We start from the raw sequence: 10,964 nt of genomic DNA on the forward strand, positions 1-10,964 counted from the left end.
GTGGGGGGATGTCCCCTCTCTCTGCCCCTTCCAAGGAAAGTTTATGCAGCAAGGCACACTTGTAGGGCAAGACACAACAGTTTTAGCGTATCTGTGGATCTCATAATCTCCTCGTTTGTGAAGTCAACACCAAATTGTATTTGAGTAATAACAGAGTAATATTAGCAAACAAGTACTTTTTATCTGCCTCATCTAATTCCACATGAAAAGACAATTTGCCCGGAAGGAAAAAAATCATTAAAAAACCCACATTATTTAAAAACAACAATAACTGTCTCGCAAACAAAGTCTCACATACTATGTCAACAGGGTCTCTTTTGAGTTCAGAGGCATCTGCAGAGGCATTGTGGCTGATAGCAGGAGAAGCTCAATCTCCCAGCTTGGTTTCATTTGCATGCTAATAGGGGTGGCGCTGTGGCTTAGGAGAAGAGCCTGGGCTTTGCATGCAGAAAGTCCCAGGTTCAATCCCCGGCATCTCCTGTCAAAATGACCGTCGGCCTGGATCCTTGGAGAGCCACAGAGAGGGATTGTGGCTCAGACGTAAAGCACCTGCTTGGCACACAAAAGGTCCCAGGTTCACTCCCCAGAATCTCCTGTTAAAAGGACCAGGCAGTAGGTGATGGGAAAGACCTCTGCCACTACCAGTCTTGAGTAGACAGTACTGACCTTGATGGACCCAGGGTCTGATTCAGTACCAGGAACAAATGCAGCTGATGCAACAGCCAAAGGTCTCTTACACTGAATAGAACTCTAGATTCATGTCCCTTCTGTTCAAATCAGCTATAGCTCCTTGAGACTTCCTGTCTTGTCGACTCCTGCTACCAGGAGACCTTTCAGCTGGAGGTGTCAGGAACGTAACCCAGGGGTCCCCAGCCTGCCCTATAGGGTTGACGGGTCTCTCATGACAACCAGCAGAGGTTGGGGGACGGACTTTCAGGACCAGCAAGGAGACCCGTCCAAGATGCGGCAACCTGTCTACATCAGATCACATGACCCAATAATGACATTATGACATCTTTGTAGTCGGGGTGATGTTTTGGTGTTTGGGCAATTAAAAAAAAACTATGGCAGATTTAGTTTCTACCGTAGAGTTTTGCTCAAATACCAGAGTGTCGCTCTGATGAACCAGATGTGTAGACATGTTGCCCCATGTCAGATGGATCTTCCTCTTTTGGGTGCGGTAAGTTCTCTCCCCACCAGCCAGCTGATCGGTGGTCAGACCCAGCAGCAAGGGACCACCACCTCCACGGGAGAGGGGGATCTGGCAACCTCTGCCATGGATCTGGGTTGTTCAGTTGGAATCTGGCTGTTTTTCCCTCATCCTTCTCCTGAGCAGACAAACAGCGTTTGTGCGACTTACTGCTCAGAGTCACTAAGGCAGAGTCAATGGCACATTTTACACATCGAAAATGTATTGTAAAGAAAGGCTTGGCCTTTAATATAGTTACAGGTCTGCCGGCCAGGATAATTACAGCTGTTTAAACTTGCACTTGAGTGGCTTTCAAGATAAAATTGTTCCCGTGTCAGTGTTATCATCTGCGACAGAGAAAAGGCACCTAGAAGCCCCGTCACGGCAAACGCCACCCACAGCGGTCACTGACCTTTCTCAGGAAAAGGGACGGCATAAAAACCATAAATTTTCATCAGGCTGCTCTTATGGAAGATAAACCTGTTCGGGAACAGAAGGGGATCCACCAATGGAACCTGGATACTTCTAATCCTTCTTCCTTTTTGAAAAGACCAAGAGTGCGGGAGCACCTTCGACTGACATAATTTATGTTCGGTGTGAGCCTTCATGAGCCATGGCTCACTTCTTCAGAACGTTCCTGCCCTGCCCCAAATAGCATTAGCCTTTTAAGGGGCTCCTCGACTCTGGCTCTTTACTGCCACCGACAGATGGACACGGAGGGGGGAAGGGGGATAGGGTTACTGGATGGATGGATGGATGGATGGATGGATGGATGGATGGATGGATGAGAGACAGACAGACAGACAGACAGACAGACAGACGTAAAATGACAAATACTGCTTGCTAATAACCTCCAATTACTCCCCATCGCTTTAGGTCTGTAAGAACTCCTGACCTCTAAAGCTGGTCTACCAAGTTGCCCGGGCGACAAGCAAAGGAATTCCATCCCAGTCCGAAGATCACCTTTTACACTGTCCACTCCTCACTCCCAAGCCTCAGTCACCCCGGTCTGGATGCTCTGCAACCACACCACCCGCCCCAGCTGCACGACTGTCTTTGAAGAACCTTTGGCCTCCCTCTGGCTTACCAATGGATCCCCCACTCGCGACGGAAGGCCAACGTGACCGGCAGCCATCCGTTTCGGAGATCGCGACCCCGAGACTGGATCTTTCGGGAGCAGAGTTACAGAATGACTCGGTTTCCCCTCCCCCTTTTCTCTGTTGACTTGTTGCTATTCAACTGTTTTAAACGAAAACGGGAAAAAAAAACACATTGTCTGTGGGTTAGTATTTGTATATGTATGAGTGTATGTATATGTATATATATTTATATAGAGAGAAGAGATATACAATAGGGTTAGCTTTTGTATGGCATAAGGTTTGTGGTCAAGGAAGAGGGCAGAGTAGCACAGAGGCGTGTCGGCAGATACCCGGTAACAGCTAAGCCCATTGCATAGACAGCATATACAACGGTTTAACCAAAAGAAGAGCACGTTCCAGGATCACACCGTGAGGAAGAGCCTCTTTTGCGGCGCCCATTTTTCTTGGGCAAGTTTACTAACCCTTGGTATAATTGGTCATCCAGTTGTTGTTGGCTTGGGTTTTCCCCCCATCCCTACCTTTCCTGGTTTATTCTTTGTGAGGCCTGTGGATGGTGAACAAAAGGAATACTAGCCAGGCCCGGGGGAAAGTAGGGGGAAGACTTAGGTTCCAGCTGCTTCTTAATACCACTAGTTAGTTCTGATATATTTTTAATGCCGTCTTTACATAACGAAGGGTTGGTGGTACCAGGGGAAACAATACAGATGCCAAATCTGGGTCCGGAACTTCTTGAAGTTTGGGCCGTGGAGCTTTGAGGAGAAAAAGTTTGGGGAGAAGAGGGACATAGAGTCTGTCCTCCAAAGCTGCCATTTTCTCCAGGGGGACTGATCTTGCATTTCCAGGAGGACTCCAGGCCTCTCTTGGAAGATGGAAACTCTAATGGATGGTGAGTCCACCAAATGGTTCGACCTTCCTCCCCCAATGGTGTTTACAGAAATTGCCAGTTTGTGTCTTGAGGGGATCTACTCCTGACAGTAGTGGGTGGCTCATGTGACTCAATGAAACCGCCATACCAAACGTAGAATCCCTGAACATAGAAGACCAGAGAGAAGGAGCTTTCTTCACTCACTGGTTTTTTTATGTGGAGGGAAGTCTGGTTTTGTACAGAAGACCATGTACCATGGTTTACCCATGGCGTAACCCAGTATAGCCCAGAAATGGGTCGGGTATTGATAATTGTAGGGGGTTGTAAATTCTTGTTTCTTGGGGAGGGAGGACAGTGTCTTTGCTGCCCCTACTGGTCAATTCAGTATTGCAACAGTTTGTGTCTGGCCTATCTCCTGGCAGTTTTTTTTATGCTGGACCGAAAGTGGTGTAATATCAAATTGACCACTAGAAGGTAGAAAACATAAATGGAAGGATGGGGAAGAAGAAACAGGAATTTACAAGGAAAATGAGAACTAGAAATAAGCATCGAAAAGGTATTGTTTTGAATGTATGGCTCAGGCACAAGAATGTCTAAAAGCAGCACTGAACATGAATCACAATATTCTAAAAATAGTTCATAAGTTAGGATGTAAAGGATGGGAAATTCAGTATTGTGGGACCTAGGAACTCTACAGAGGGGGCAGTTTGACATCACCCAGGCCTGCAGAAACAGTAAAATTCCAAATTAATTCCTCTTTCAGGAAACTATACCTCTTACTTTTTTAGTTTTTAAAGTTCCTTAACTAATTCTCAGTTCTCTCTCAGCGCCTGTGAAGCTAGCTCTCTTGAGCACACCTGGGGGGGAGATTATATAAATATATACATATATATAATTTGTTTTTGAATATAGTATATATACATACATACACACAGGTACACACAGAGTTTTAAAATGACAACTAACAAAACCTTTCCCCTCCCTTTTTTTTTTCCTTTTCTCTTTTCTTTTTTTTTTTTTCTTTTTTTCTTCCCCTTCCCTTTTTTTTTGGGGTGTGTGTGAAATAATCACACTTGTTTGCAAGTTATCGAAACAGTGTTCATGATGTACAAAGATGATTCCTTAAACAAGAAAAATCTGGTGAGCATGTAAGAAACCTTCTAACTGTATCATCGAGACGATCATCTTGTTAATAAATTGTAAATGAATCACAAAGTGCACACCAATTTTATATATATATAATATATATATATTAAAAAACAAAAACAAAAAGAAACTCGGCAAAAAAGTTGTACTAGTGACAGAACTGTGGCTTTTCATAGAACTTGACAGTAACTAGGGTAAGGTAAGTGTCTTAGACTCTTTTAATAAAGTTGCTTATTTAAAGTTTAAATTGCAGAGCTTTCTTATGCAATAGAACGTGGTGGATGTATATTTTGGGTTGGGTTTGAAAGAGAGATCGACGCATCATGCTGTATGTGACAAAGCGTTTTTTCCCCCCCTTCTCTGTCATACCTCTGTTCCAGTAACAACTTTTTATTTTCAAATCATTAAAGAAATCCAACCACACGTTTAGTTTTTCATCCTGTTGCACCAAAATAGAAAATGGGCATTGTTAGGATGTATGTATGTGGGCCACATACCTGCTCTGGGGCTCCTTGTTCCCTCCCCAACCCCTCTCTCAGACACACACAAACAAATAAACACCCACCCACCCAGACTCCCTCTTCCCTCCCACCTCCCCCCACCCAGACTCCCTCCCACCGCCCCCTCTCTTTACCCTTGCAGCAGCACTGGCCTGGTCGCCTACCACACTCCAGGTACATCCTGAGTCTCGGGCGGTGTGGCACTGCTTGGCCACCTCCCATGCTCCACGCGCATCCCAAAGCCTTGGGCAGCTGCAGTACTGACCAGCTTCCTCCCACACCACCCTGCAGCTGCCCCAGACTTTTCTGGCTCGCTCTCTGAGGTGGGACTACAGACATCACATCCGTTCCCATTTCCATCCCAGGGAGCGAGCTAGAAGATGTGTTCCACATCAACACTTTCTGCACACTAATCTCTTTTCCTGCCTCCTTCCTACATCAAACATGATGGGCCATTTTAAATTTATTCAGTGGGGATCAGGATCAGGCTAAAAACGGGCAAAAACATACTGCAATTCAGGCATTGCCTTGTGGTTTCTTAAAGTCTGCTGACCCCTCCTTCAGTAGGTACCATCAAGGCCAGAAGTAGTTTATTGGCAAAGTGAACCAGCTATAGTTTGGGAGGCCCGGATTCCAAATATGTCTCTGGCACACACTCGGTAGGTGACCCTGGGCAGGTCCGGCCCAAATTCTGAAATGTGAGGATAATAATGCTGACCTGCCTACTGTTAAGAATGATTGCAAAGTGCTTCCAACACTGCCAGTGATATATAAGTGCTAAGAACTATTATTGATTTGCCAGGCTGGGCTACGCAGAAGTTGGATCTTGCAAACCTGTGAGCAGAAATGCTTTTTTCCAAATGGAAGATCCTTGTCACTGGTGCAAGTGAGTGGTTAAGAGAGGCAGTGGAGTTAAGTTTCAGACCAGTATTGGGAAGAGCCGGATTCGAATCCTCGCTTACGCTATGGAAACTCGCCAAGTCATCTTGGGCCGATCACCCTTTCCCAGCCCAAACCAACCTCACAGGGCTGTTGTGATGATGAAACGGAGGAGAGAAAGGCAGAGGGGAAATGAATTAAATCCATCCGTCCATCAGTTAAGATCTCCAGTAGCAGAGCGGATCCTTGGTACCAAATCCATAATTCTTCAAGGCTGCAATAAATAACAGGGGGGGGGGGAATCAAAACCAGCTTGTTCGTGACACAGTTTTCATTTCATCCAACAAGCAAGTTGTTTTGTCACCGCATGAAGAAAAAAAAAATAAACAACCCCCCCTCCCTGAACATTAAAAACAGAATCTCATCTTTCTTAAGTTGAATTAAATGCAACATTTGTTAAGCATTAAAGCATATCATGCTGGTTTTATAACCCAGAGTTACTTTTTTGATGTTGTTGTCTCGCTCTCTATTTGAGTTGCTCAAGTATTTCATTCCCTAAAAAAATTAAGATAGACTTCGTTGTCTGCATTTGGGGAGAGAGCCTCAGAACGGAATCAATTTTGTTTCCAAGCATACATTACAGACAGCGTCAGGATTAAATCATCCCATTCCTTAAAACAGTGTTTTCTGCTCAAAGCACGAGTTTGACATAACAGTCATTATAGTTAATCAAAGAATGGCGCTGATTAGCAGAGAAAATGTGTCATTTTCCATACTAGTCGTAATCGGGGAAACATTCTACGAGGCTGTTTGCATTTGAGTTGTGCGTGCACATTGGGGCTTTTTTTTGTTGTTGTTGATGTTGATATCTGCAAAGCGAAATGATCAAAGCCAACGGAATTTCTCAGCGTGCGTCAAAAGGGGACTTTTGTATATGAAGAAACCATGTTGGCTTGGGATACTGCAGGGCCCCTCTTAACTGGCACACTCATCAACCGTAATTTAAATGAACACAGTTTTATTCCAGATTCACGTAGGTGTTCAATGTGAGAAAATCACGCTCCTTGTGTACTTTACAAGGATGTCTAGGATACTTTGATCCTGTAGGCACATGTGTCAATTAAAGACCTGGGCAAATTGTCCCACACAAGCACATGTGTGCACCTGTACACAACTTGTATGCATCTGCAATGACAAACAGTAAGCATACTGCACATATGAGAGGATTGTTCTACACGGGGCACCGCTACAAATGGAGTTCTCTTATCAGCGCCAGAACCTTTGGATCCGGATTCTGAGTACCCAATACAGCAACTCTGGAAAGGGGAAGGACCACATTGGGGTTCAATGCCATACACCCCACCCTACACCCTCCAGAGCAGCCATTTTCTCCAAAGGAACTGATAGCTGGAAATAAATTGTCATATGATCTCAAGGCCCTGCCTGGAGGTTGGTAACCTTGTCCAAGCAACATGACGCCACTTCTGTCTGTGGCAACTGAAAGGGATTTGTAGTTGTCTGGACTGCAACTCTGCAAGGGCCTGTAAAGAAGAGACAGCTATGAGCTGACTCGTGGAAACCTTTGGGACAGTGCTTCTATCGACTCGGGGAGTTGGAAGGTATCCCCAGAGGCCACCTAGTCCAACCTCCTGCTCAATGCAAGATCAGCCTCAAGCATCCAGGAGAAGTAGCGGTCCAGCCCCTGCTTGAAGACCCCCAGTGAGGGGGAGCTCAACACCTCCTTGGGCAGCTCATTCCATTGCTGAACTAGACTCACAGAATCCTAGAGTGGGAAGGGGCCATGAAGGCCATCTAGTCCCACCCCCTGCTCAGAGCAGGATCAGCCTCCAGCATCCAGGAGAAGGATGTGTCCAGCGGCTCCTTGAAGACCGCCAGTGAGGGGGAGCTCCCCACCTCCTTAGGCAGCCCCTTCCACTGCTGAACTAGACTCCTAGAGTGGGAAGGGGCCATGCAGGCCATCTAGTCCCACCCCCTGCTCAGTGCAGGATCAGCCTCAAGCACCCAGGAGAAGGATCTGTCCAGCTGCTGCTTGAAGACGGCCAGTGAGGGGGAGCTCCCCACTTCCTTAGGCAGCCCACCCCACTGCTGAACTAGACTCCTAGAATCCTAGAGTGGGAAGGGGCCATGCAGGCCATCTAGTCCCACCCCCTGCTCAGTGCAGGATTAGCCTCAAGCACCCCGGAGAAGGATCTGTCCAGCCGCTGCTTGAAGACTGCCAGTGAAGGAGAGCTCCCCTCCTCCTTAGGCAATCGATTCCACTGCTGAACTACTCAGATTATGGGGGGGGGGGACATTCATGTTATCCAGCCCGTATTGCTCTACATATAGTTTAAACCTCTCCTCTGCTGCCAGGCGGAACCGCGACCTGCCGAGCCCAGCCAATTAAGGCAAGGAGAGGGGCTTCCGTGGCCCAAAGCATTTCCCGTTACACAAAGCCACGTTTCCTTCCTTATTAGCTTGCAAGGACCTTGCAGCTGTTGCAGGCCTTGGTAACAGTCAGAAGGTTGGCTTTGGGAGGGCGACCTGAGCCCCCCAATATATCCCCGCCTCTCCGAAGCTGGGCCTCGTCCCCCATCCCTCGCGGGGCAAAACCCTATCACTGCCGCTAATCGAGATCTCAAATCCAGAGACAACAAGCAATAAAATGAATCAGGACTGAGCACCGAACGCTTTTACTCTTCACAGCGGCGAGGGAGGGGTTAGGCTGCGGCCCCCGAGGAAGGGTCGTCTCTTGCCGTCTACGGAACCGGATAATCGGGAACGCGGCAGAGGAAATGGACAAGCCGCCGCCGTAAAAAATTATTGATCTCGTTATTGCCACTTAGCGCCGGCTCCCGCTCCCCTGCTAAGAGAGGCTGCCGATGCTGCTGGCTGGCAGAGGGGATGAAATCCATGCAAGATGATGGAACGAAGTCATCAAAACCAGGCACAAAATACAGGAATCTGAATAATGGGAACGTTAAAAAAGAAGAAGGGGGGAGAAAAGGAGCAAAGGAATCAGGGGAGGAATCAGGGCTAAGGCCCAGGCAGTCCCCAATCCCAGTGTGGGGCTGGCAACGCTAGGGATTTTCATGGAATCAGAGTTGGAAATCACCTCCAGGGTCATCTAGTCCAACCCCCTGCGCAATGCAAGAACTCCCATAATTAGACACTGCTTTCCTGCCCATGGAGATCCAAAAGTGTCATTCGTACCCCTGCTGTTTTGGCCTCCCCAAAACTACTCTGTGAGGTCGATTCAAAAGCTGTGCCACAGAAGGAGGCCTCCTGCAGATCTCCAAGCAAGGGACCCCTTTCCCCTCTTCAAGAAGCCCATTCTATAGGGCCAGATCACAACGGAAGAGGCCCAGGCTCTGGTTGGTGCCGGGTGGGTACCAAAGGATCCTTCTACAAGGCCTCTGTGTGTGTGGGGAGGGGGGAGCTGAATGCTTGCCCCCGAGTTCAGCCTTTTGAGCAATCTACTTCAGAGCCCTCTTGCTGCTTTTAATTTCAGTACCTCCGTCGCCGCGTTTTGTCAAGCGACAAAACATGTTTCTCCCAAACAAGAGGCACCGCCGCGATGGAGCCGATAAGGAAAACGCAAGCTTTGAAGTTTCCGAGCCCATTCGGTGCTTGTTTCCTTTTACATTAATGTCAGGAGGGGGGAGGGGAGGAACCTAATGCAACTAATCCCGCAACATAAAGCTTGATTAAAGTGGTAATTAAAAAAGAATTGATCTGACGCATCCGATTCTCAAAATTACAAGGCTATGGCAGGCTTAAATCTTTATCTCTGCCGCGGAAGCCTTTAAAGACTCCGGCATTGACGGAGAACGCTTTTGAGAACAATAATGATTTGTCACCAAAGTAAGCTTTTACTACAGGGTGCGGGGAGCGGGGGGGGGGGGACACATGCGTGTAACCAGTGCGCCGTCCTTCCATTCTCCACAGAAGAGCGCCTTTGGCATCAGCGTTCGCGATTAGCGTGTTTCACGTCAATCCATCATGCAGCCTTTCACTCAAAGTCTTGCATTTGTCAGAACAGATGGAAAGTTAGTTTAAATTAATTGATCGCATGCTGTGCACAGCTTGGGAGTCTGCGAACATGCAACGAAGGCGGGCTGAGACATCCATTCCCCGGATTACAATACCTATAAATTCAAGACGAAATCTCGTACGCGAAGACTCGGGGAAATGATACGACGCGGGAAACATCCCCTCCCTTCAGCAGCAACAAAAAAGCTGGATCGCTTTGGGGTTGACGTGAGACTGCAGCAGAAATGAAATTGGTTGGATGCCCTTCGTTTGAAAACCCGGCCCCGGGTGGAAGGGGTGGGTTGAGATGACACAGCATTTTGCCCTTCCGTTCCCGCCTTTTCTTTTTAGCCAGAGCTTCCTGTATGCTTAGCCCATGTGGGATGTGCTATAGCAGTTCAGCATCTAAGTATGATCTTTCACAGGAAAGGAACGAAGGGCAAGTGGAACCAAATGAGCAACAGAGAGAGGCAGAGAAAGGTCGCAAGAAATGGACCCGTCGCTCTTCTTCTAGGACAGCCACTCTCCCCTTCTGACAGGTGCTCTACCTGCCTGAAATTTCTCTTTGTGTCCTCTTTTCAGCTTTCCTGCCCTGCGCATCTCTAAGCCGAAGGACAGGTAACGATGGTCGTGGTTTCTTAACACCTGCATGTGGCTTCTAAGCACCTTCCCAAATCCAGAATCCCGTTCCCATTTCACTCCTGTGCAAGGTAACCAAACAGAAATGAATAACATGAGCTGAAAGGCTGCCAGATTTAGCAGGGCCAAAAGGGTCACGGGATCATTAGCCGGTGGGTGGTGGCAGAGCTGAAAGCTCTTTGATAAACAACAGCCTTTTTCAGGACACAAAGTGGAGAGAAACGCGTTTGGAAGAGATGTCCTGATATTTAGGGGCCTCCCCTTCCTGCCAAGAGGCTCCATTCAGCCTTCTTTGGCTAAACAGGCGTGGGAACTACGCTAGGAGATTCATCATGGCCAGAACCTGGAAACCATCCTGTCAGTCAGCGGAAGAAAACTGATGCGCCCAGTTCTTCCTCCTGACGGTTTGAGAGACATATATTTCTTTGAAGCAGTGTCAGGCAGGCTCTTGGCTGTCAAGAGTGATTTAGCATTTCCAAACACTTGGTTTAGAACATCTGAGATGGGGGTTGGCACTCAGCACTCTTCTTCTCTGGCATTCGGTCTTACGGCCCAAGGAAACAAGCTCCGTTCCCCTCTTCTTCCTTTCTGGGGGACGCATGAGAACAACGGGC

General features: G+C 47.6%; 1 protein-coding gene across 2 annotated transcripts in view; it reads left to right on the forward strand.

The window, feature by feature from the left end:
• CDH13 (cadherin 13) overlaps window positions 1-4,547 on the forward strand; it is a 416,230-nt gene extending 411,683 nt beyond the window's left edge. For both annotated transcript variants that reach the window (XM_077310005.1, XM_077310003.1), the window contains one exon: window positions 2,066-4,547. In XM_077310005.1, the coding sequence (XP_077166120.1) occupies window positions 2,066-2,073 (8 nt within the window). In that variant the 3' untranslated portion in view covers window positions 2,074-4,547. The remainder of the gene's footprint in view (window positions 1-2,065) is intronic.
• The last annotated feature ends 6,417 nt before the right edge of the window (window positions 4,548-10,964 follow it).

The sequence above is a fragment of the Paroedura picta genome, chromosome 14, assembly GCF_049243985.1.
Source record: "Paroedura picta isolate Pp20150507F chromosome 14, Ppicta_v3.0, whole genome shotgun sequence".
In the NCBI taxonomy this organism is placed as follows: domain Eukaryota; kingdom Metazoa; phylum Chordata; class Lepidosauria; order Squamata; family Gekkonidae; genus Paroedura; species Paroedura picta.